Source organism: Rattus norvegicus, chromosome 17, assembly GCF_036323735.1.
Source record: "Rattus norvegicus strain BN/NHsdMcwi chromosome 17, GRCr8, whole genome shotgun sequence".
Lineage (NCBI taxonomy): Eukaryota > Metazoa > Chordata > Mammalia > Rodentia > Muridae > Rattus > Rattus norvegicus.
Window position 1 is genome coordinate 24,898,785 of NC_086035.1, and position 27,700 is coordinate 24,926,484.

General features: G+C 39.7%; 1 protein-coding gene across 1 annotated transcript in view; it reads left to right on the forward strand.

The window, feature by feature from the left end:
* Positions 1-27,700, forward strand: part of Ofcc1 (orofacial cleft 1 candidate 1) — a 306,918-nt gene that overhangs the window by 186,205 nt on the left and 93,013 nt on the right. The window contains 2 exon segments of the mRNA XM_039096372.2: positions 22,585-22,803; positions 24,936-25,188. Of these exon segments, the coding sequence (XP_038952300.1) occupies positions 22,585-22,803; positions 24,936-25,188 (472 nt within the window).

The window sequence follows — 27,700 nt, forward strand, 5'->3', positions numbered from 1 at the left end:
GTCAAAATATTCTCATTCCTTCTCAGTAAGAAGCTACTTAGTCAAAGGAAGTAGTTAAAGGCTTTTTCGATTTACTATTTTCTATAAAATACTAAGGACTTGATACCCCATAGATGATTCTTTTTTCCTGGGTTTAGGGAGATAAACCTAGAAAGAAATTCCTCACTCCAATGTCATGAGCTGTTGTGGTTCAAGGGTTATGACCTTCATTTGAACTCCTCAAGAGCATAGCATCACATTTTCAACATCCAATTTAAACAAGAAGTTGATCTGGGAGTAGGGGTGTCTAGAAAATGATTTAGCTCTTTTTTTTTAAAGAAGGCCTTTTGCAAATCAACATTTCAATGTCTCGGATGTTCTTAATTAATCCTATTATGTAAGGGTAAAGGGTAAGTTATTTTTACAGGGCTTTTTAACTAGTTACTGATGTAATTTGTTATGCATTGTTTACTAGTTGGTCCCTAAATTACCCATATCTTTGAAGTGTTCTTTAAACACACTTTGACCTTATACTGCAAATGGGACAGCTGCCAAATGTGTTATTTGTTTACTTAATCTGCTATTTTCAGCCCATATTTATTACATGCTATATAGAGGTAAAATCTAAATATTTAAAATATTCGAAAATAGATTCGTGTTCAAGTTATTCTTTTTACTCTTGGAACAAAAAGTGAAATTATCATTTTAATACAGTTTTCAAAAAGGTGGGACCTAAATCTCAACATTTTATATTCTTAGAAACCTTTTCATATTCAGAAAACATTTTTGGTGTTTTCGTAAATGATTATTAATAGAACTTATGGAAGGGTTTAACTCATGGAGTTCATAGTGATTATGGGGGTGTCACTGAGAAAACGTGAGCCTTGTTTCTTTAATCTGTGCCATGACGTCACGGTAATTGTTACCTTATCTTCTACTTTGCTTTCAGGGTTGGCTCTAGGCCTTTGTCCATTTTTTCCCTACTCTAATAAGATACCTGATACCGACTATATAAAAGAGAGAGTTTTATTAACTCACAGTTTTAAAGGCAAATGGCCAAGATCAGTCCTCTCTTGCTTGGCTTCTGGTGTGGCGGTGTACAGTCGGAGCACACAAGGAAGCAGAAGATGGTATCGTAAGAGCTGGAGAGTAGCTTACAGGTTGGGTCTACTCTTACAAAACAGCCTGTTTCAATAGCGAGACTTCAAGGGCCCTATAAAGACTCCCTCCGTTCCTACTGAGGACAACTCTACCAACTTCCCCCTACTAGGCTCTGATTCTTAAAGTCCTCCATGTCACTCAAAATTGTCATACTGGAGATCAATCCTCCAACACATGAACTCCAGGTGACCTAAATCCTGCCCCAAATGTATCCCCTTCAGGAAGTAGCAATAATATATAGGGTACTCCCCATTTTTAATCACATCGCCTAATGAGTAAGTAGGTTTCCATTCAAGGGCATCGCGGGCATTCTCAGAGAGGTGAGCCCTGGTTTTTTGAGCCCTGACAGCAGCACGTGATGAATACAAATGTTGTTCTTGATTCCTCCACAGACGCAGGGGACAACAAGTAGACATTTGAACAGTTTCCTTATCGAAATGGATTTCTATGCAGTTCCTCTATAAGGTGTAACTTCCGGGCCCCCCAAAACCAAAATATTGTCATAAGCACCTTTCATTGAAATTGCGATTTGACATTACCAGCTAGTGTCCCTGAGACCGAAGCAGTTTTCTTTTGCTCCCAAATCTCAAACTTTTGTAACTCACGTTGGAGTTGACAAGTCTGCTGCTTGTCATCTGGTGAACCACCCTGGATGAGTAACATGTTACTGGCTTTTATTCTTAGTCTTTGTTTCAGTGAACTCCCAATACCACTATGCTTTGGAGCGTTGTATTAACTGTCGTTTAATTTCAATTGTTGCTAGAAAGCAGTGGATTGGAAATTAGACACTTGTAAGCATTTGTGCCGAGTGGAACCTGGCTTCCTGCTCTTCACAAATGGAGGAAGATTAGAGACAAGAATGATTTAGAGACTTACTGACCAAGATAATCAAACTAGCTCCTGGTTCTTTTTTTTTTTTTAAATAGAAAATTCAAACAGACCCTGGACCTCCCCTTTGCCGGGAGTAATACTACTTTGTTGTTTAAGATTTTCATGTGACGGGGTTGGGGATTTAGCTCAGTGGTAGAGCGCTTGCCTAGGAAGCGCAAGGCCCTGGGTTCGGTCCCCAGCTCCGAAAAAAAAAAAAAAAAGAACCAAAAAAAAAAAAAAGATTTTCATGTGACACTCTTGAGCCTTTCAGTGAATTCTTAAAATTTCTTCGAAGTTGTGAAATTTTTAGAAAGAGTAAACAAACATGTAATTCCTTGAAATGCTTAAAGATGCTTAAAGCAATTCTTCAAAGCACACTGCTTTGAAGAATATATCTGTATATATTTTATTGGCCTTCACCTAGTGCCTGGGACAATGGTAATTAAATGAATCTTGATAGACATTTTAAAATGCTAGCTTGAATCGAGTGGAAATAGTAGCTCAGTTGCCCCAATAATTAGCTTAAATTTTGTTATACAAACACATTTAAAGTAATCCAAGCTTCGGGTATAAATAAAGGCATTAATGATTCTGTCATCCAATATTATTATTCACTGCAGTCATAGGGAAACCATTTTGGTTCGGGTTAAGTTTTGTCTGTTTTTCTACTCAAGAATTAAAAATGGCATACTTATTTGTGGATGTTTCTGGAGGGGAAGGTTGAGGAATGTTTGAGATGTTTTGCCAGCATTTGATGTAGCCTCCCCCTCATTTGGTAGATAACTTGTCAAATTGTCCTAGATTAGACATTAGTTGAGAAACTCCAAATGACCAGTGAGGGAGCGCGGTTTGGATCGCCCACCGCCCCTTCTCTTCCCATGCGTCTCACATACCATTGCCGTCCTCACTGAGATGGCATCTCTCAGTCAGTTTGCCGGGTTCCCTGCTTCCTTATCTGCTGTAGACCAGTGGCTCTCAACCCTCCCAGTGCTGCAGCCCTTTAACACAGCTCCTCATGTTGTGGTGACACCAAACCATAAAATTATGTCATTGCTACTTTATAACTGTAATTTTGCCGCCGTTATGGATCATAGTGTAAATATCTGTGTTTTTTTTTATGGTCTTAGGCGACCCATGTGAAAAGGTCGTGGGACTTTCATAGGGGTCGTGACCCGCAGGCTGACAACCACTTGTGTAGACACTCAGTCCCGTTTATGGAGTGGGCAAGTAGCGATTACATTTTCACTTCTCTAATGACACATCTTTGAGCCAACTTAGCTCAGTTCCTTCCGGATTTTCCCTTTCAGGAAACACTGTCATGTCTGACTTCCTATTTTAGTAGTGGATGAAGTTGCAGTCTAGATAGAACAGTTTATCCCTAGCACAAGGTTGCGCACCAGGACACGGCTGCTCCCCCAGCACACTGTTGCTCCGAAGTACACAGCTACTCCATATTGACCGGACTGAAGCTAAAGTCCACAGTCTTTCCACAGCTCAGGCAGAGAATTGGAAAAGCCTTTGCAAAGGCCATTTGATTTATGGTTTCCATTTCCTCCCTATTTCGAAACATAGCACAAACAAGTTGTGGTCACATTAAATGGCACCCACACAGCGGGTGGCACGTTACATATTTACGCTTTACCACAATGTGGGAGTCATTATTTCAGGTTAGCCAAATACTGTGAATGACGGCGCCGCATGGCACCATTTGTTCATTTGTGTGTGGCCCGGATTATGATTAAACGTACATAATGCTTTCTGGATTCATTGTTTAGCATGCCTGCTGGGATTTTTTTTTGATTATTTTTGTTTATTATTAAATCAAAATTCTCCAAAAAAATATTTCAACTTGAAAAGAAGATGGATTTTCCTTCAAGACTGTAAGTTTGGAATCCCTTGACAGTTAACTTTCTTGCTGCATAAAATCCGAGAGAGAAACACCAGAATAATTTGGTCCAATGTAGAACCAATAGGATTCTTTTTAGTTTTACAGAGACGTATATTGTAGATTTATAGGTAAGAGCTTAAGACAGAAGGAGAGCGAAAGAACAGAGCTCTTGTGGAACAGGAAGAGTTGTGAAAGTCCCAATATGAAATTTTAAATTAAACAGTTTAAACTAAGTCCCTCTCCTTTGAGAAGTATGTAATTTGGAATATTAACAATCAGGTCCTAATAGGTCTTTGAAAAATTAACCTAATGTTCAAAGTCTCTTTGGAGGAGATATTATTTCTGTCTATGATACCAAAACCAAACCAAAACATCATCATCATCATCATCATCAACACCACCAACAAAAACAGAAGGCATCTGGAAGAGTCTGTTACTTCACCTGGACTGTCTGACTTTTTGACATAAACACTTGATATTGTCACCTACCCGTACTCAACACAGTCGTGGGTCATGTGCCTGCTGTAGAATGCACATGGCTAAAACCACTTCCTTCTTTTGTGTTTCTTTTTCTACTGTCATAGTAGTCAAATGGCTACTCTTTTATTACCAGCCAAAATCCTACCATTGAGAAATGTCTTCTTTGACTAGTTTTATATTTTTAATTAAAATTGAATTATTTCCCCATCCCCTCTTTTCCTTCTGGCCCCTCTCATATCCCTGCCTCGCTCCCTCTCAGATTAGTGCCCCTTTATTACCATTGCAGCAAATGCATGCATGCATCAACACAGAAATAAACCCGCTAAGTCTGCTTTGTGTTGCTTACATAGATCTCACTTCAAGGCCGACCACTGGGTGTTAGATTCCAAATTAGGAACATCATTCTTGAGAAGTCTAATTCTGCCCCTCTCCGCAGTCTTTACTTCTAGAGAATTCTTTGCTTAGGGGTGGGACCTCAGGAAAAGTTCCCTTCTGAGTTAGTATAACAATGGATGTTGTTATTGTTAGGTCCTGTTTAGGCAGCCATACTGTTAGGTTATTTTGGATGTAGCTTCCATGTCGTTTCCAGGAGACACTATGTCATAGCAGAGAGAACGATTTTTTGTCAGAAGATTCTCCAGAACCCTTGTGGATGTCAAAAGCCCTGTTTATTTAAGGAATTTTAAAAATAGCATTTGTATGTGTCTGGGGACCCTCCACTAAGATCTTTCATCATCTCTAGGTGGCTTATATTTTTGTAAGTTTCCATGTGGGTGCTTGGAATCGAACCTGGGTCCTCTGGAGGAGCAGCCAGCTTTCTTAATGGTTGAGCCCTCACTCCAATAGGTGGCTTATATTTTTACATAGCAGAACTTTATGTTGTGAGGACAGTTCCAGCGTGAATAATGAGCTCGCACATGCTCAGTGTAAACATCATAAAGATTTCGTGACAACCACAAAAGATCAAATCCACAGACACCGAGAACTAGGTGTTCACTTTTGCCTCATTGCTTTCTATGCCTACCAGGGTGTTGGTTGAATTCTACGTGATGAACAAAAGAATGCTCTATATATCCAATCGATTTCTGACTTGAAAAGAGAATGGTCCCTTCTTACCATTTGGCGCATAGACATTACATCCTTCACAGAGGTGCTAAATTCCAAATGCCGTGGCTTCCAGAATGGGAGAGCTGCCCCAGCTGAGCCATGGGATGTGAGGCTCCTGTATGGGGACTTAGGAATCTAAAGAAGGAACCTCCAAGGGAAGATGCTGCCACATGCTACCGGCAGCAGCAGCAGAAGCAAACAATGCTTGTCCTCTGTTAATCCTGTACAATTAACACTGATGAAGGGGGAAAGACAGACTGCAGAACTCCAGTGTGATCATAACATATCTCAGGAAATCATGTCGGATTTAATCGCAGGTGTGAAATTAACCAGCGCTATTTTCATAAACGCTATAATTAACCCAGATTTCCAGTAAGAGGTCTTTAAGGTTCCAGAGAATTCTCTGTAGTCATTTTTCCTTATGTATTTACTTCTGAACAGGTGGGCACACCCCTGAACAGACTTTTTTCTCTCTCTCCATCTTGACCTGTTCCTTGTCCTAATCAAAGTGGTACACACCAGATCCGTGTTTGAGCATCCACAGCCAATCCCCTTTTGTTCCTGTCTTTCCAAATGCATGCTGCAGGTTTTTGTTAATGTTTAATTTTGCTTCCAGGAAAAACATCATCTATATTTGGCTTTCTTGTGTTTGCCACTTAAGAATGCAGAATTTATTATTATGTGCTTAAAGCAATCATTTAACACTGACATTTTAAGTATGACAATAATCCAAGTAATTGTCACCCATTCAGTTAACTGAAAACATCTTCACTTCCTGAGAGAGGTAATTATAATGAGTGTTACTGTCTTTTAATTGTAGACATGTTTGTTTTTGTGTTTATTTTGGTTTAGGCTGTCTTCAAGGACATTGCTAGTCTCAGGCTTGGCAATCTGCCCTCTCTTGTTCTCTGATTCCTTCCGAAAAAAAATAAGTGAAAACTCTGTGACAACAATTTTAAAGGAAAAAAAAAGAGAAGAGTTTTATAGGCTTTGCTAATGCCTAAAATATGATTCAAGAATACGAACAGTTTTGGGTCCTTCTCTATTATTGTTACAATTATTGAAATACATTGATTAGTTATTTATTTCACATGCATGCATTTGTAGATATACATGACAGGCCATAATGCACGTGCAGAGGTCAGGGGACAACTGTGTTCTTCTTCTTACCTTCTAGCTTGTTTGAAACAGGATCTCTTGCTCATGACTGAAAATACAAGGCTAACTGGTCCATGAGTTTCTGGAGATTCCCTTTTTTCTACCTACCATCTCTCTGTAGTAGCTATGGAATTACACACATGCATGCTACTGTGTCTAACTTTTATATGGGTTCTTATGGTCTGAGATCAGGTCCTTAGGTTTCCATGGCAGCCCTTTACCCAAGTAGCCATCTCTTCAGGGCCTCCTTTTTGAGATAGAATCCCATGCAGCCCAGCCTGTTCTTGAACCCCCTGTGTAGCTGAGAATGACTTTGGAATTGTGATCTCCTTGCCTCCACTTCGCAAGTGCTGGGGTTATGGGTCTGTGGCACCCCACTCATCTTGATTATGAATTATTTTTAAAACAATGTGATGGGAACTGGAGAGATGGTTCAATAGTGCAGTGCATAGCACATACTACTCTTGAAAAGGACCAGAGTTAGGTTCCCCAAACCCCTGTTGGGTGGCTCATAACATCTTCAGTTCCAGACACTCCAACATCTTGTCTCTGTTAGCACCTGTACTCTCATGCACAAAGACTGCATGTGCGTGTGTGTGTGTGTTTTCTTTTTCTTTCTAACACACACAGAATTAAAAATACAGTAAATCTTTAAAATGCGATATAAATAAGAAAATAAGTATTGATTTCAGATGGGCTCAAAAGTACTAAAAGATGGGGTTTAGGTATCTCAGGTCCTATTCCTATAGTATATCCTATAGTATATTCCTATAATATATCCTATAGTATATTCCTATAGTATATCCTATAGTATATTCTTATAGTATATTCTTATAGTATATCCTATAGTATATCCTATAATATATTCCTATAGTATATTCTTATAGTATATCCTATAGTATATTCCTATAATATATCCTATAGTATATTCCTATAATACATCCTATAGTATATTCCTATAGTACATCCTATAGTATATTCCTATAATACATCCTATAGTATATTCCTATAATATATTCCTATAGTATATCCTATAGTATATTCCTATAGTATAGTCCTATAGTACATTCCTATAGTATAGTCCTATAGTACATCCTATGGTATAGTCCTATAGTATATCCTATAGTATATCCTATAGTATATCCTATAGTATATTCCAATAATATATCCTATAGTATATTCCTATAGTACATCCTATAGTATATCCTATAGTATATTCCTATAGTATATTCCTATAGTATATCCTATAGTATATTCTTATATTATCTCCCACTTACAGTGAAGGACGATGTTGATCATCTTGGTTTTGTAAGATTTGTGTTCAAATGTCCAGGGTGAAATTTAAGCCTAAGGTTAAATTTGATTGTTTTTACTTTGTATAAGGATTATACAAACTGCACCATCATTTTGGAAATCTTAATTCAAAAAATTTTTCACTTTTCCTATTTAGCACCATATGTTTTCCCTCGGAGCTCATTTTTGATGTCCTCTTTTTTTAATTGCTTATTTTATTTAGTTGCATTTCAGATGTTACCCCCCTTCCCCAGACCTCCTATCCCATCCCCCCTCATTTCAAAGGCATCAATTTTTTTTAATATTCTATACCCTTATTTCCCTTTAATATGCTATGCCCCTAAGTTGCACACTGAAAGATCTGTGCATGTGATAACCTTTTACACTGTTTTCATCATGTTGAATTTTGTCACTAATGTCTTAAGGAACAGAACAGGAAATAAACATTGCTAATAACAACAGATATTTACCATGATTTTATGTGCATTTGCATGTGAATTGTCCATAATTGCACCCCGCCCCCTTGCCACTTGTGGTCGTGTGGAACTGTGGTTTGTTTACAAGCCCCTATAGACATGCATACACATGTTCACACAAGCAATGCGCGTCCGCATACACACTTACCTCCGCCTTGTTGAGATGATGATTTCGATGGGTAATTTTCCAGCTACCTCTCTAAGCCACATGCAATATTTATGATATGTGTACTACATATCTTATGTCTTCTAAGCCACATAGTGCCAACCCCAATATTTAAATATTTTTCAGTTATTCTTTCATGTCTGCATCCCAGTGAGACCGCAGGCGTCCCTGCCATACCCTGTTGAAGAGTGCTGTTTGCACACTCTATCTCTTTATCTCTTTATGTTCATTAGACAATTTAGTGTGTGTGTGTGTGTGTGTGTGTGTGTGTGTGTAGTGTACTCTCTTTAATGTCACTCCACTTCCTTTATCTCTCTCACCCCAATTACTCACCTCCACAAGTCCCTTTCTCAGATCCATAGATCCATGTCCTTTTGCTTTTTTTTTTTTTTTAGCTAATGAGTTTACCCAGAGCTGTCTGTATGACCCTGGGTTTGCTACTCTTTACTGGAGCATGGTGAACACATCTGTGGAGACACATTAAAGACCATGTCTGACCCCCTCTCTCTTTTCTCTTCATCCCACATGGAAATGCAGGTCTCCTCGGGTAGTGCCTTGTTTGAAAAGCGCCTCCCATTCTCACATGGCAGCCCCTAACTACCTCATTAGCTTAATTAATATCTCAAAAATTTTCATAGCACTTAGTTTCCTAACATCATCTTATTCCATATAACGTTTTACTAAAACAAAATGACACTCAAAACGTCTGTGCTTAGTGAATACAATCTGATGAGCTGGACACCTGCATCTTCCCATGATAAACTACTAGGAAACCTTCTGTCTGTCTGTCTGTCTGTCTGTCTGTCTGTCTTTCTCTCTTTCTCTCTTTCTTTCTTTCTTTCTTTCTTTCTTTCTTTCTTTCTTTCTTTCTTTCTTCTTCCTCTTCCTCTTCTTCCTCTTCTTCCTCTTCTTCCTCTTCTTCCTCTTCTTCCTCTTCTTCCTCTTCTTCCTCATCTTCCTCTTCTTCCTCTTCCTCTTCCTCTTCCTCTTCCTCTTCTTCTTCTTCTTCTTCTTCTTCTTCTTCTTCTTCTTCTTCTTCTTCTTCTTCTTCTTCTTCTTCCTCCTCCTCTTCCTCCTCCTCCTCCTCCTCCTCCTCCCCCTCCTCCTCCCCCTCTTCTTCTTCTTCTTCTTCTTCTTCTTCTTCTTCTTCTTCTTCTTCTTCTTCTTCTTCTTCTTCTTCTTCTTTTCTTTTGAAGATGGTCTTCATATTTTTTTAAAGTAGGTTGCATGAACACATAATAAGAACCCATGCCATTTAATGTGGCATCTTTCTCTGGGCTTATCCTTATATCAACACAGGGGCCTCTCTGAGCAGCTGATGGAAGAGGAAAGTGCAGAAGCCCGGATGACTGGAGCCCAGCAGGAAGCTGTCCACTGGCTGGTCCTTCCAGGGGGACAAATGGCACTGTGTTTCAGTTGAGAATAGGTGGCCAGTACATTTCACGGAGGCTCCTGGTAGGGGCAAATAACCTGGCAGCCCCATTTAAGGGCCAGTAAAAGAAAAGATGCAGTACAAGGAATTTGGGGAACTAGAATGTAGATTTAGTTTGAGGGATTCAAAGTGTCAACAGGTTTGTGAAATGGCTTCCATTCTACTAAAGAGGTGTCCCCCAGACAATTAGTGGATCCATGAACCCTAGACATTACAATGTTGATAAAATAGGAGAATAACAATATACTGCGAGAAAACCACTGACATCACGAGTGCTATTTGGACCATTGGTAAAACAAGGGTCACTGGAACACAAGCACAGTGACTGTGTTAGGGTCTGGTAACTAAGACATTCTGAACGACTAACAAAAAGTAATGTATACAGTATGGATACACTGGATGCAGGCATGAAGCTCATCCCCCGGGAGCAGCAACGTGAAAGAGATTTTTGAGTTACTGTGATATACAATTTAGAACTTATGAGTGGTTTATTTCTGGGATTTCCCACTTAATAATTTTAACCATGATATATAGACTTTGGGAGAAACTGTAGTGAAAGATTGTGGATAAAATGGAGCTGCTGCATTGCCTTGGCAAAGAACCGAAACCAAAGCCAAAAAACAAAACAATGTTGAGAGGCAGGCTGGAGAGAAGCACTAAAAAACCAAGGCGACAAAGTTATTATTTAACAGAAGCCATTTTCTATCACTAGTGCCAGCTATGTGGCCCCCAGAGATTAAATAGCTCCATGGGCATAGGTGGACCCCCACTCAAGCTTAACTCTAAAGACTACCATTCATTAACATGTGCATTATTGCATTATCTACCACTCCCAAATGTCTCACCCATGACCCATTGACATAACTGCTCTCCCAGGCTAGCATACGTCAAGATCTGCCAGAGCCCTTCTTCCCTACACTGGACCCTCCCATCCCCCGATACCCCTAGGAAAAAACAGCAGTTCAGTTTGACTAGGTTCAACACACATTCCAGATATAGTTTTGCATTTAATATTGACACAGCCATGGTCAGGATCATTCAACAAGCCTTTCCAGTGTTTGATCCATTGCCACGGACTCAGAAGGCAGAAAGGTCTCATTATGTCAGAAGGAAGACACAACAGTGGATTGCAAATCCATCAGTCCTGACCTATTTCGTACATCAAGAAGCTCTTACTCAAGATACTGATGGGGCAAGCTCTTAGAAAGATGGCTAAGAGGACCGGCTTCAGAATGTGGCCCTGGAGTAATGGGGAGTACCTAAGCATTTGACCACAGGAAGAAGAAAAATGGTCCTCCCAGCATTTGGGTTCCATTTGAGTCTCCTCATGCAAAAACTGGATATTTTAATTACACAATCCCAATTCTGTATAATTCCTGAGGCCCTTGTTTCCAGAAGAGAAACCATCTCTCTCTGTAAGGACCCCAAACTCAGGGCATCAAACTTTACGACGCAGTCAATATGGGGTCACATCAGACCTCTAGACCAACAGTTTCACAATACTTCACAGTTGTCACAGACTCAGCTAAGGAGCTACATCCCCAGATCTATAAACTTTTCATAACAATATGCAGCAAAGTATTTCATAAAAGTGGGATACTTTGATGTAAATTTAAATGTTTTATAGGGATATATGTTTTGACTGATGAAAGTAAACCTCACCAAAATCCTTCTGGGGAAGATTTTTAGGAAAGGGGTTTCTGATCACATGGCTTTACCATCTCTATCCCCATGTCTGACATTCTTCTATCCCTGGTCTAGGGGCTGCATGGTCTGCGGTTCCTCTGTGGCTTAATGGTTAGGTTTGTTGTTTCAGGTTAAAGGGCCAGCCACCATCCTGATACACCCCGCAATAAAAGGCTGTCTGATTGTATGCCTCTGTGTGTACTTATTGACACAGAGACTCAAAAATCACTCAGAACAAATTTAATTAGCTCTTTAATTTCTAGATTTCCTCAGAGCCATCAACACAAATTACTTTTTATAATAGGTGACTAAATAAAATGACTCAGGATTACATTGGAAAGAAAAAGAATTAATATTTTATATTCTGTGTTTGTTGCGCTGAATGATGAAGGCGTGTTTTTCCTCCAGTTTAGGTCCTTATTTGGAATTAAAAGGGAGGTACAAATTAATAGCTGTTAAAAACTTCTCTTGACATACTAGGAAGGATTTAGATATTATTTCTATAGAAAGGCACATCTCTGTATGCAGAGATAAGAGTGCAATTTGAGTTATTTGTTTTATTATTTGATGAGAAAATATCATGACATTTTCACAAAACTGATAAAGTAATTCTATTGGCTAATATTGTTTGAAGAGTTAACATGAGATACTCATTATTAATCACTTTATATGTATCTGATTTTTAATTTCTCCATCCAGTGTCCACTGGAATATGTACTGTTTTACAGGCTTATTTTCCAGATGTTGACCATGTTACTTAGATGGACAGAACTAGTCTGTAATGGACTTGAACCTGGAGACAATGCCATCTGGATTGAAATTCACTTTTACAATTATGGTAGAGATTTACTATTGGTGCTGGGATTCAATAGCAAATACATCTGCATGTATTCTCTCTATATGCAAGAAAAACTCATTCCTGGTGCATTTTAAACTCACATAGTCTGAATTGATTTGAACTTGCTTTTCTGAGCAGATCTCTGAGTGACCCCTTGATTCTGACATTAATAGGACAAAAAGGCCATATCCCAGACTTCTTAACATTGAGTCTAACACGAGCTGTATCTGCGCTAGACACCTTTGTTGACCTGCGGGCACATGAGATCCAGTGTGTTTCACATGTACATTTTGCGAGATAATGAAACTAGATCCTTCAAATTTGACTGTTGCACTACATGCTTGAAGCCTGGCGACATGGGTCAGTAGACATCTGTGTCTAAGTCTGAAGATCTAAGTTTGATCCCCAACCCCTACAGGGTGGTAGAGGTGATCTGACTCCCATAGGTTGTCCTCTAACCTCCACATCCATGCCGATGTACACACGAGGTGCTCATGTACACATATGAAAATAGTTTACAGATCTTTATTTAAACTCATACACACAGTGTGGGCATATTTGGCCCAGTTTCCTCCCCCACTTTCAAAATATCTGCTGTTTCCTGTGATTTGGGTCACCTTTACAATTTTGGATTTTTAAGAGCACAATACTTGTTCATCCAGTACAGGCAACCTGCAACGTTGTTTCTAGGAAAGATTCAAAAGAAAATGCAACCTTCTCTGTTCCCTTTTCAATGTGAATGTCTGAGTGTTTCTGCTACACCTATGTTGCCTAGATAGAGAACTCAAATCTCACCTTGGGGCGTGGAAGTGTATTCCCTATCTACTCAGTGCTCCCTATGTTTATATCTGGAGCGATCCTTCTTTCAAGATTGACATCCCTTCCTATGACTCTAACTCACTCTCTTCCTTGGTCCTAATAGCTTCAAGAGATGAGCCAAGTAATCGCCTGTTTTGGGAAGGAACCATCTAGGGTTCCCAGACTAGATGGCTCACAAAAGAGTTTGAAACTGGTAATGGGAAGATCCAGGTTTCAGTCTGGGCTCTCATCTCTCAGCCATCAAGGGACTCTGTCTCCTCCCTCCTTAGCTTAGGAGTCTTACACATGCCGGGAAGACCGTCCTGTGCTCTGTATGCTGTTTTGTTTTCCTTGTACTGCTTTGCCGGTGCGTGATCGTGATGCCTATCAGCAGAATTGTTTTCAGAGCTAACGGCTTTTAGATTATCGCTCAAATTATTAATAAAACTTCCATTATGCATGAAGTATTTGCCAGCTTCTCTTATGAAGTACTTTGTAAACACTGTAACTGATTAGGCCAGGAAAAGAGCAGGAAGGTAAATGCTCCCTTTCCTACTCATAGATGGCAGCAGCACTAAATGGCTTTCTAGGTAAGTTATGGTAACTGCAGAAGCCATAGCTTCTGCTTCCACTTCGGGTGTCACAGTCTAGGCAGGAATAAGGACTATCATGGTTTCCAGACATTTTAGTTGTCATGAAGCACTGGACCTCCCCATCTTAGCCACTGGGGAAATTCTTCATGGAGAAATAGATGACTCCTGATATTGCAACTGTATTAATTATCACAAAGTGCTGAAGAAAATATCAACTGTGGAGGCAAAAATTAACCTTCTAAATCCTAACCACAGTGTATTGAACAAAAGTAGATTATTTTGCAAAAATGCAAAACAGGTTTTGGTCACCTTGGCTTTAACTCTGACTTCGTCTTGAAGTTGGATCTCAATTTGCCTTTCATGCCTCCGTCCCTGTCTCCAAAGTTTCCCACTCACATTCAGAGGCTGTCACTGGAAATAGCAGCCTAAAGAGCTTGGAGGTCTCCTTGGACTCTTTCGATAGACTTCAATTCCTGTTTTCTCATTAGAACATTCATACTTTTGTGCCTCAGTGGGAAAGATCAATTATTTCAGTGTCAGTGGTGGTAATATTACCCCTAAGATTTAGCAATTTTCAAAGATCTTTTAACTTAATTAGAAGCATTTGTTGTAAATTGAATTAAACCTGTTAAAAGTGCAGTGTGTTATATTAAATGCAGAATATCCGAATTGGCCAAGGAGGCACAATTTTAGGGAGAATGTTCCAGTTTAAAAATGGTCACATTGCAATAAACAGGAAATTGTTCCTTCCATCAGCCTTCTGAAAGTTAAAACAAAAATACTTAAAGATTTTATCCCAGGTAAATATATATGTACAGAAAGACATCTTTGTATAAAACATATATAATTCATACAAATTATTGAAACATGAAAGATAAAGTAGAAAAGACACATTATAATAGCTTAAAAATAAAGCTAATAATATATTAACATAGCTAATTAATATACTAACATTAATACAATGTCCAGTAACTAATTGTAATTTTATAGTAATTAACTTTTAATGAATGCCTCCTCTTTCATAAGACATACCTTCTAATCCTCACATATTTTCCCCCATTCTCTTGAACATGTGATCACCATGAACTCACCCAGAGAATGCCAACAAGTCAAAATGGTTAATGACACAGCTCCGTGGGTTCACTAGGTTTCCCTTAACTGGCCTTTAGAAAATCCTCAAGGTAGTTTTCAAATGTCTTAGGCACCAGGAAAAGATGAGGAGAGGGGCTGGGCTATTTGAATATTGAAAAGGGTATATTAAAGGATACGCTAGCTAATGGAGGCAGAGCTTTATGTGGACCGGAACACCATTTGATTTTAAAACTCTGCTAGGTGTTTGGGGGAAGGCTGGCTCAGAATCTTCTGAGGACATGTGGCCTTGTTGATACTTTCATATCAGGCTATAAAACTCCCAAACTGTGAGTAAAGATTTTGGACATTCTAGGAGCCTTGGATCTAAACCTCCTACGGACAATAAAACCTTCAAGTGCTCAGGTCCCTACAAGCGTCCATCTTGCTGAGTCTCCTCACCTACCGACATCCTCACAGCCTTTGGCATGCCTAAATGAGTGACCAGGAAAAGATTTTCCTATGCTCACGACAAATGTGAGTTTTAGGAAGGTTTGACTTTTGCAGGAGGAAGTGGGGACTTTCATATATGAGAGCTGTAATCCCATGATTTCCAGTCCTACTTCTCACCTCTCCAACTCCTTCTGGGTAACCTCTTCAACTCCCTCTCAAATTCATAGACTCTTCTTTGATTTTACCAACTAATGCATGGTCTTTTCCTTAAATATGTCCAGTATCCTTCCATCTTCGTAGCAGGTAGAGCACCTTCCAACTCTGCAAAAGCTAGTCTTGAATGAGGAAGCTTCTAGCCAGTTCCAGTTTGACTCCTCTAAGTCCCGTGTTAAAAATGTGTGGAGTCCTTAATAATAGGGATTTGCCTTCAAGTTCTAGAAGACAACAGAGACCAACAACATTAGTCTATCTTGTTTGAGAATTTTCTTGAACTCTGCTGACTAGACTGAATGTTTCCCATACGCAGTACTGGTATACAGTCTGTGACTCTTGGGGAGAGCACTATCACTCAACGTAATGAAATTATTGACCCAATATATGTATATATGTATATATACATATATATTATATTATATCCTACTGAATCCATTTAATGTTGCTTGTACATATAGGTGTTTAGAGAGTAAGGCCTTATCCTTGGGGAAAAGAGATTTTTTTTTCTCTTCCAACAACCATTGACTACTGATACCTCTTATCTAGTAGAGGTGGGGCCTTGTGAAATTTACTATCCACATTGGCATCGAACCTGGTTATTTCATTATGCAGTTCTTGTTTATGCAATCATAGCATTGGGACTTTTAGGGTTTAGTTTCCTTATCATGTCTAGAAGATAATATCTCTCGGCTGCCCTCATACCCTCCAAGAAGACAGACTAATACTGTTGCCTTCGCTTGCCTCCCAGAACTTGATAGTAAGATCTGATTCCTGATGACACCATCCACTTTGGACATGACCTTGGAGGAATCAAACTGGAACTGATCTTGAAGCCTTGTGTCTGAGGTCTAATTCTCACAGTCTTGGAAGGTGCTCTAAAAGCTGCCAAGAAAGAGGAACAGTTGATAGTCCCACCCATCTGTATAGCCCAAGAAACACAATGGCAGATGTTGTAAGATATCCCCAATGGAGCAACAGTGGCACTTTTATCTTGGGGGCAACCAATAACTTTCTACTTGGACTTTAGGTCTGCTCCACAGTCATATCCGGTACTGCAAACGTAGTTAACTACCCATGACTCTCTAGTCATTGGTCATTGACCCTAGAGGAGAATGCACTGATGTGAGTTTCCTACATAAATATTATTCCTAAATGTATGCTGAATACTTACCTTTATATCCACAGATGGCTGAATTTCTCACCCATTATCAGATGAAATATTAGAATTTTTTCCTTTGGTACTAAGGAGATGACTCATTGTGCAAAGCGTTTGCCATGTTAGCACCAGGCTCTGAGTCTCAAACACCTACATAAAAGCAGAAATGAAGGGTCCCTATAGCTCCAGATATAAGGATGTTACGACAGTTGGCTTTCCCAGGCTCACTGGCCATTCAGTCTAGACAAAAGAATGTGTTCCAGGTTTGGTGAAAGGTTCTCATATCCAAAAATAAGATGATGGTCCAGTGAGATGGCTTTGTGGGTAAAGGCACTTTCCACAGAAGCCTGGTGACCTGAGTCAAATTCCCAGAACTCACAAAAATGGAAGGAGAAAGTAAGTTTTACAAAATTGTTATATGAGTCCCATACACATGTTGTCACACACACACACACACACACACACACACACACACACACAATAATAATAATAATAATAATAATAATAAGTTGTTAAAATAAATAAGGTAGATTAAATCTATTGTCAGTTAAAAGGAATAGACTTTAATCTTCTGAGAACCGTGGAAGGGGTGAGAGGGGCTGTGCCTTGTTGCCTCCACTGCTGCTTTCATAACTTCTCTTCATTTTGGAGAACTCAGAGAAGTTCACTCTGATTCAGGTTGACATGGGAATTTGCCGTTTCCTCATAGCATTGTATCATCAAAGCACGTACACAGTGGCTCAGTCCCACGCATTGGTGCTTTGCAAAAGTCTGTGTCTGTTAATGGACCTAGAATCCAATGAGTAGATGGCAAGGCCTCTCACCGTGTACTCCTTGAAACGACCTTCATATTCCATTGCTGCTGCGACAAATTATGTATACCTGTGACTTAGAGCAACAAAGAGTTCTAATTTTGCACTTCTGGAGGTCAGAAGTCTGTTTCTGGTAGAAATGAAGAGTTTTCTAGAGGTGCCAAGGGACAATGCTTCCTTGTTCTTTCCCCCACTCTATAATTAGTCTTAATTGCTTGGTCATCTACATAGGCTACAAATTCAGACCAAGGTTTTACATGCTGCCCTGTTGTTGGCTGTCCCCCTGGTTCTCTCTCTGTCTCCTTGGCTGTCTTCTTCCAATCTTTGAAGACCCTTGTAATTACAATGGACCCATTTCAAATAATTTACAATAGTCTTATTTTAAGCTGCAATTAAATTTTCTTTTGCTGCTTAATTCACCACTGTCATATAATTTTTCACAATGACAGATGGGACTTAAGGTAGGTGAATATATATATCTCCATATCATAGGGCCTGGCGTGACATACACATATACACATTCAGTGATGATCTAGGAGTCACCAGAATTCTGCAAAAGAAGAATCCCTCCTTTCAGGTAACAGGGCAAGCTGCAGAAAGACTTCCGGTGTCTCTTGATCTTGACTTTTCTGTGATAAGCTCATTCAATAGGTGATGGGGGAAAAGCCCTGATGGGAAGACAGGAACACACAAAGAATATTCTTGGCTGCCGGCCACGTTACCTTGAGCAAATCATGTAACTGACTTGTGCTTTAGTTCTGGTTCTGTATCACTGGAGACACTTAGACGTGACTTCTGCATGTTCTTTCCTGCCTTCATTTTATTTATTTCAATTTGACATCTTTAAATATCTTCCTTTGGATGGCTCCTTGAAATACTGAATAATAAGTCTCAGAAAGACTCAGAATCATTGAGCATATTTGATTTTTCAAAAAATGACAGATGACAATGGGACTAGAGGAATCACTCAGTTGATAAAGAACTCATAAGTGGCATCTGAACCTTCGTTTGGATCCTCAGAAGTCATATTAAGTCAGGTTCAGTCCCATGCATCTGTGATCTCAGCATGCCTGGGATGAGAGAGGAGACAGATACAGCAGAACCTTTAACCTCGTAGGTCAGTTAGACTGGTGTACACAAGGTAGAAAAATAAGACGTCCTACTTCAAATAAGGCGGAAGATGAGAATTGACACGCAGGAAAGCCTGTGACCCTCACACGCCCCGACAGCCACACACAAATACATAAAGGCACATCCCCACAAATAGAAAAACAACCTCTTGATCAATAGTGGTAAAATTAAAAATGACCCAATGAAATAAGTATTTATCTGCAATCATTAAATTTTTTTAAATGTCACATGTGGATTTTGTTTAGTTGTTTCAGAAAGGACTGGAAATTTTAATGCCATCTATTAGTTCTGGTTTTAAAATAACGGCTATCATGGCCAGCTGATGAATCTTTATAGTTCACCAACTCCTTAGGGTTTATGCTCACTACAGAGGAGAGTTTAAGAACACGTTCCATGCTTTTCCTCCTCTAATGTTTTTTATTTTATTATTACTATTACACTGATGAATTGTAGAAATCTTGCTTCATTTCAGGTCTCTATAAAGGTTGGGCATGCAAGGGAGATACATGGGTGTCATAAGAAATGTGGCTAAAGTTCGGAGGCATAGGTTTCATTTAAGAGCTGAAGACTGGTTGGCCGCCTTATTCCTCGCTCCCTTTAGCAGCTCCCTCCTGAGCAATGGGAGCACCGTCCGCATGAAGCAAGGAGGGGTTGCTGACATCAGTGTGATTTTCCAGGGATCTGTGTGCTCCGTGACTTCTTCATCACCAACAAATCAATTCACACTCTACGTATTACGTAGTGTACCCCAGTGGTGGATGCCATTTATTGTCCTCTGGGTGCTCAGACTCTGTACATAACTGGGGAGAATCATGGAAATGTTGATGGGAATAGTGGTCAAGGACAGGGCATCTTGTAATTGTGCGTTACATGGTCACGGGTCCAACAAAGAGGCTATGGCAAGTCAACTGAGAACAGGTCTCTGGAGACACAATGGTAGATGTAATTCTATCTAACTCTACATGGGACTCGGGTGCAGACTTTACATGATTATAAGGCATGAGCTGCCGTATATTGTAATATAGCATCATTTATTAGACTATGCCTCACTAGCCTCTCTAATACATTTTAATTCCTATTTTATTTAGAATTACATAGCATCACCAGCTCTTTCCTTAATATCAAATTTCTAGGCATATAAATGTTAAGCATCGGATTATTAACTTCTCCTAAATTCTTTGAACCCACACGTGGGGTTACCATCATTAAACAAAAGGAGACTAATATTGATTTGTATTAATGCAGAACAAACATTTGTTTTGAGTGGCATGTGAATGTAGTTAATGTAACCTGGGTTGTCTTTTTTCTCAATCAGATGGCTGACAAGCAGAGATTTGTTTCTAAGTAGGGGTGGGAGTACTTAATTCATGAAGCTAACCATGAGTGTGGCTTTGGGGCAGTTTCTGTGCACAAGGACTCAAACTGTTTAGTCATTAACATCAACATGTGAGAAGAACAGTGGAAAATTTCACTCATCCAATAACCTTGCATCCTTTCTGCTTTTGCACCATTTGGAGTTTTCCAGCTTTCTGCAAACAACACAACATGAAACCTGCATCTGATTTCTCCTTTCTTTGAAGAGGCAAAACAGCGATGGAATAATTAGCAGAAGAGATCATGTACAGGATATTTTTTGCTTTGAGTGGTGTAGCAAGGTCTGTGTTTCATTTCCCACGGTGGAAAAGGAGTAAGGTATTCTGGGGTACTCTTCTAAGAGACTTCAACCCTGACAGTATCTCTGTGTGTAACCAAGGTCCCCTGAAGGGTGCAAGCATGTGTGTGTGTGTGTGTGTGTGTGTGTGTGTGTGTGTGTGTGTGTGTGTGTGCTGTTTCTTCACTGTTCTTCATGTGTGTGATTGAAAGGCATGCTCAGTACAAAAGTGGGTGGCAGTCCACCTCTCCATGAAAAACACTCAGGGAACTGTCAGTGTCAGCATTGATGCCTCGTTACTCTCTGAAGACCAAGAGGTCACTGCCTTGTCCCTATCTGTTGATATTATGATGTCAAATTCATGTTTCCATGACTTACCTTCTCTGCCCATGGCATGTGTGTCATTGTATCTGACAGTCTTCAGACAGTGGTGAGCTTTGTTAAATAAAATCTTTCAAATGTGCCCATGGATTCTACACTGTTCTGTTAAATAATAAATTATTTTGACTTTATTTGTGTACACTGGTGATATATGAAATTAATGATATTTTAATGGCATATAAATGATTTAGTTCATTTTAAATAACAGATAAACTTAATTTTTGTCACTTTTGGTGTGAGTGTGTGTGTGTGTGTGTGTGTGTGTGTGTGTGTGTGTGTACATATATGTATGGTGGTCGTCAAAACACCTTTTGGGAGTTAACTGATTTGTTCTACCATGTGGGTTCCAGGGACAAATCTCAGGTTGTCAAGTTTGTTATCAAACTCCCTTACCCGCCAAGCTATCTCACTGGTGCCAATAAAAAACCCTACTCTTAAGAATATATGATATTGTGGGCTGGCGAGATAAGACAGAATATACTTTAAATTTTCAACTTGTTCTAGAAAAATTAAATTTACTGTGTCCAATTGTTTCTTCCTCTAGTTCATGACGTAAGTGTGTGGCTTAGTGATGTCTGTATTCACATTGCTGGTCATCTGATCTCAGGAATGTTTCGTCTTTGAAAGCCTAAACTGTGACCCATTGTCCAACAGGAAAGGATCGCTTTTTGGACACCATTCAATATTTGCTTCTCCTGACTTTAATTGTAATATAAAGGCCACGTAGCTGAATCCCGTAGTTTCTGTCCTTTTGTGACTGGATTATTTTACTTTAATTGTTCTCAAGGCTCATGCACATTGTAGCATCTGTCAGAAGTCCCTTATTTACTTAATGTTGGACAATCCTTTATTGTGTATTATCGGGTCTGTTCTCATCCTTTATTCATCAGTGTGTGTGTGTGTGTGTGTGTGTGTCTGTGTGTGTGTGTGTTTGTGTGTGTGTCTCTGTGTGTGTCTCTGTGTGTGTGTGTCTGTGTGTGTGTCTCTGTGTGTGTGTGTGTCTGTGTGTCTGTGTGTGTGTGGATGTGTGTGTGTATTGTGTGTGTGTGTCTGTGTGTGTGTGTCTGTGTGTGTGTGTCTGTGTGTGTCTCTGTGTGTGTGTCTCTGTGTGTGTGTCTCTGTGTGTGTATCTCTGTGTGTGTGTCTGTGTGTGTGTCTGTGTGTGTGTGTCTGTGTGTGTGTGTCTGTGTGTGTCTGTGTGTGTCTCTGTGTGTGTCTGTGTGTGTGTCTGTGTGTCTCTGTGTGTGTGTGTCTGTGTGTCTGTGTGTGTGTCTGTGTGTGTGTGTGTGTGTGTGTGTGTGTGTGTGTGTGTTGCTTTCATGTCTTGTCTACTGAAGATGCTGCTACCAGGCAGGGATGTGGGTCTCACATTTCTGCTCTGCTCTCAATCCCTCTGGGTAGAATTCATAATTGGGATCGGCGAGCCAGATGGTAATTACAGGTTTTAATTTTGGTATTATATACACCATACTGTTTTCCATAGTAGTTTACTGTTTTTATGTTCCAGTTAGGGCTCGAGAATTCTAATACCAATGCCTGAGATTTTTTTTTCTGTCTTATTGTTCTTGTTGTTTTAGTGGGGCTTCGGAGGAGGATGGAGTCATGTCTCATGATTCTCATTATCAGCACCCTAACTCACTTTTACCCAAGTTGACTTCAGTCATCCACTGCAACCAAAAAGAACATAAATGTGTTTGACTTCCTAATGCTTAGAAATCATTTCATTTAATTCTGTTCTTTTGGGGGGGGGGGTATAAGTAGGTCCTGAATTTACCCATGATTCTTTGCTTGCAGCCGCCCTTCAGTTGCAGATGGCTGTGGATCTGGAAAGATGTCCAAGCACCTCCACTTTGCATGGATGTCCTTATTTTCAGAACTTGAATTATCTCGATGGCAAAGCCAGAGCTTCTGGTACCTCCTCCTGATGATGGCCTCTCTCTGGTTCCTGAGGCTCTATTTACATTACCTGGGCCAGTGGCTGTTCCTCTGGGTCCTGTCAACTCCAGTTACAAAGTAAGTGCTTTCCCCTTCAAGCCAAAGGGGTGTATTTTCATCTTGCCAGGGCAAAGCAAAGTACATAGTACCTTTCCCCATTAACCTGCTGGACGACCCAAAATGGAGGCCTGGTTTGAAGAAACAGAGAAGTATTTACCTGAGAGCAAAGGTTTTTTATTGTATTTGCAGTTTTAGGCTGTGGGTGGCTCTGTATGTACAAATACTTAACACGTGCACCTATAGTTATTAAAAATTCAGCACATTCAAATATGTCCTGACGTCTGAGCAAGACCCAAGAAGGAACTTGGCAAATATGTGTTTGTTCTATTTTGATTTTATGAGAGTGACACAGGGTGAAGGTATTTCAGAAGTAATGTGCGTCTGGCTGATTTATCACCATTCTCAGAAAAGCAAAGACGGCCTCTTCTACAAAATGATGAATTCAAATAATAACCAAACTCAAGCCCAGACAGCTTTCTGGGCCATTATGCTGTGCTGAGGGGCATAGTATTTTAAAGGTTGTCTCTCCATAAACATGATTCCATAGACACTCAAGATAGACATAGATAACACCACAAGTAAAGTTCATTTTCTCAAATGCAGATGGTACATACATGTGTAGAAGCACATACATGTGTATATTTTACATTAGGATGATCATGAAAAACTGATGACTTTGTGTAAAGAAATGCCTATGTGTATGTATGCACATAGAGATTTTGATTCTCTCATGAAATGGAGTAACTGAGATTGGGATATATTGTCAGTGTGAAATGTATATGAGTCGAATAACTGCATTTGCATGAAGGGAGTCCTGTATGGGTATTTTTCTTTGTATGTCTCTACATCTAATCAACTACCTACATGCTTATTATCTATTTATCTACATTTATCTGTCTATATGTGTCTCATATATATGATATATACCTTTAATGTATATATATATATATATATATGAGTTTATAAACACACACACACACACACACACACACAATCTCCTTAGTTTCCAAAGTAAAAGATATGTGTGCTAGCCTGAGCTAACTACTTCTTACTAGTCACACTTTTTAACCTTCATTAGTAAAGGAAGCTTTGTTAGTTGTCAATAAGATGACGCAGAATATTCCAATAGTTCATTTTAGTCAGCTTCCTAAGCAAGGGGCTAGAAATAGTATAACATTTGGGGGCCCATTGCCTAGATCCACAGTCCTGCCTCACACAGGAGCTCCAAGGCACATCTGGCCACTTGCTGTATCCGTAACAACACCAATAATGAGCACTAACTTTGCCCTCACTCTGTCAGGTCCTGTGCTAAGAAAGCAATATCATTCTATTTCATATCTATGACAATATAGGAACAACCTTTTTTGAAGAAGTAGTCAAGGAATGGATAAAACCTCTCTCCAGTGGAGTTCTTACGATTCACAAGAAGGGCGAACTGTGTCCCACACAGTTTTCCACACGCCAAATTGGAGAGAGATCTTCACATGAACACAATTCTCGCAAGGCAGGGGCTGACGATGTCAACACCACACTGGAGGTGGCCTGAGTTACTGGCTTGAGCTGTATTTAACCCACAGGGCTGGGACGTATGCGGTTAGCCCCAAGCTATAAAATTTCAGTTGTTAGTGATGACTGTGTTTTTGATGTTGGAAGTCACTCCAAAAATGCCATAAGCAAAATCAATAAACTTCAGCCAAATTCTGAAGGCTCATTAGATGTATGTCTATCTCTCGGTTGTACAAGGCACTGACTCACTAGAAAGTTCGGTAGTGTATTTTGCATTTAAAATTGCCCACTAATATGTTCCGTGTACTGCAGAGAATTTCCTGGTTTATAGACAGCTCTGAGTGGCTCAAACAACACGCTCAACATCCTATGCGTCTGTCTGTCTGTTTGTTTGTTTGTTTGTTTGTTGAGAACAATGAATGGGATCACTTGCATTTCCATGGTTGTGTAATGTCCTGGTGGTGCTCAAGAAATACTGAAGACTCCTAACGCTCAATTTCAGGTGCCATCTTGGGTCAACTTTCCTTCTTCTCCCCCACCCCCACCCCTTGTATGGTTAATAAAGAAAGCTAAGCACATGCACCTGTCAATCATTCCGCACATTTGGCTTTCGTGTCATTCTTGTTGGGTGCTTTCCCCCACAGATTCCAGTTTTATTCCTACACTGTTGAGCTCTGCTACCCGATTTCTTCACTTCACGTTGGAGAAGAGCTAGCTGTGATTGTATTGGGGCCTTTAGCTCTAAACACAATCATGGTCCCCTTGCTTCTGATCAGATGGGGCTGTCAGCTACTGTTTTCCTCCTGCCCGGATGCCCTGTCAAAGCTAATCATCACGATGGGACTATGGACAGTTCTAGACCCATTGGCGGTGTTTATAGTGGATGCTTTCCTGGGGGTAAGTCAAATAAAATAACCAAGATATGAATCCCTGGCATGCAGTTCAGCCTAGTGCATGACTTGGTTGACGTGGGATGTTTCAATAACGATGTCGTTCCGTATTCATCCTGAATTGAAGTTATTAAGCCTTGCCGCAGAAGAAAAAAAAATCATGGATGTCTCATATAATTGACTCAAACTTTATTTTAACTATTAAAAATACACACTTTAAAAATAAGTGAAGAAATTACTGGGAAGATAATACAAATTAGCTATCATAATTTGAAAATAATTTCTGAAGTCCTTTGTTTATCCATACAAATAAAAACTTTTCGTAGCTTTTTTTTTATTTTTCAAAACTAAGGATTTTTACAGAAAAACTTCCCAGGAAAGCACTTCTACCATAGTTCTTTCAGTGTGATGGGCTGCCTCTCTGTGTTCTGCAGGGACAACCTTACGTAACAAATAAAAAGATGAGAGATGAGAGAGCTGCTGTAACATTTTGAAGTCATAACTTTTCAAAAGTCACCCCTCAGGCGTTTGTTCCAACTTTTGTGATGGCTACGAAGTGACAAGCACATTTCACCTTAAAATACAGACTTAGCACTCTGGATGATTCCCACAGATGTGCAAAGGTGTGTGAGAAAAATAGAGGACAAGATTCTAGTGATAGAGTTCGCGCCTTCAGTCATTGTCATACAATTTCTTTGTTACATCTGTAAAAACTGAGTTAATGAGGTAAGTTGTCCTCTGTTTTACAGTTGAAAGAAATAGTTACATAGAATGTGATCACTTATCTGAGGTAACACACGTAGCTCAGACTATAGTTACAACTAGGACTCAGTTCCTGAATTTGGAGCTGGATTTCTTCCACTGTATCAAAATCTCACCTTAAAACTTTGAGTATCTATATGTTGTTCGGTGAAACTGAATTTTTGCTCTTTTCAATCTTAATAAAATATTTCATTTGCTAATGGATATGTGAGCTGTAATTTGGTATAAAATTGTTGTGGCTATTGTGACTTTCTTGCCACATCCGAATCTCTAGTTGCTTTGAGTTTGGACAGCAGCAGTTTCTTGGCTTACACTAATTATTATTTTTCCCATACTGGGGATCGAACCCAAGGCTCTACACAGGGTAGAGAAGCATCCTTCTACTGAGTCATATTACCGATGTCTGACATAGATAGTTTTGAATCTTTATTTTGTATTGAAGCCTATTCCAGGTCTTTGTGAAAACAAAGCTTTCTGGAGCCTGCACCATGGTTTCTTTCCTAGATGGGGATGGAGGGGACACAGGATTTTGCTTTTACCAAGTTCTGACACAATATAGACCCTGTTCGTAAGGGACTATAGTTTAAGAAACTGGGGTCTTAGATTTACAGGATGCTTTAAGGTGCATACTGGAAGGACCCACAAACACTAATATCATTTAGAAGACAAAAGGCCAGCATACGGGTCACTTTTCTGTCCATCATCTGAGACTCCAACCAAACATAGTCTCTAGTATCTTTATCAGAGTTTCCAGTTGCCCAAAGTTTTATATCATGTTATCAAAGCACAATTGAAGACAGTGGCCAAAAATGTGATCATTCAAACCAAACACACTTTGTTCTGGAGGCAATAAAATAGTGTGCAATTTTAAAATTAAAAAGGACAATCTAAACTAAAAATTTTGTATCTGCACCTGGTGATAATATAAATCTCCAAGCAGGGGACAGGTGGCTATTCTAAATTAATTTGATGTGACATTCATTCATAAGATAGTCTGAAGTCAAGCATTGATGTTCCACATACCGTGTGTACAAGGAAAGTTTTATAGTTGGTGTGCATGGGTTTAGTCTAGATCACGAAACTCAGCAGATCTCAGTACTTTGATGGCCTATGCTGTTAATTATGCTTGAGATTGCTGCTCTCAATCACATAGAACTAAAGCGAAAGCCTAAAGCACGGTCTATGATGCACTCCTGGGCGTATTGTGCACCTCAGGTGTCCGAACAGGCAGCTTAGGACCAAATAGCCTATATTTCCTCTTCTGCTTCTCCCAGGCTCTCATATGCTATGGGAAGCAGCTCTCAAGTCTGCTTCTCAGACTCGAATGTCTGTGAGCTCCAAGGTTGTCACTGTGGCTCATCAGGAAAGGCCCATAACTCTGTATCCCTTGTGGTCCTATGTGACGTCAGTGACGCTAGTTCTCTGGACCGCTTCTTAGGCCAGATGCTACTGGAGACCTTGTCAAGGAAGGCTTCTCTTAGGCTGAGCTTTTGCTTCCTGTGGATGGCCAAGACTAGAGACCTTGAGGTTCCGAATCCACTGTATATCATAAGAATCTTGAATACTTAAATGACCTCTGCTAGTAAAGCTTAGAAGTAGTGGTTTACAATTATAGAAAAACACCGTATCAGTCATTAAACATTATTACAATGGGCTTCAAAGTGCACATTATTATCCTGTGTGTTCGTGTCACCCTGCTGCTAGAAGCATGTGTATTTGACTTGCGTGTCCCAGCTGTGACAGCTTTCTGAATGGTC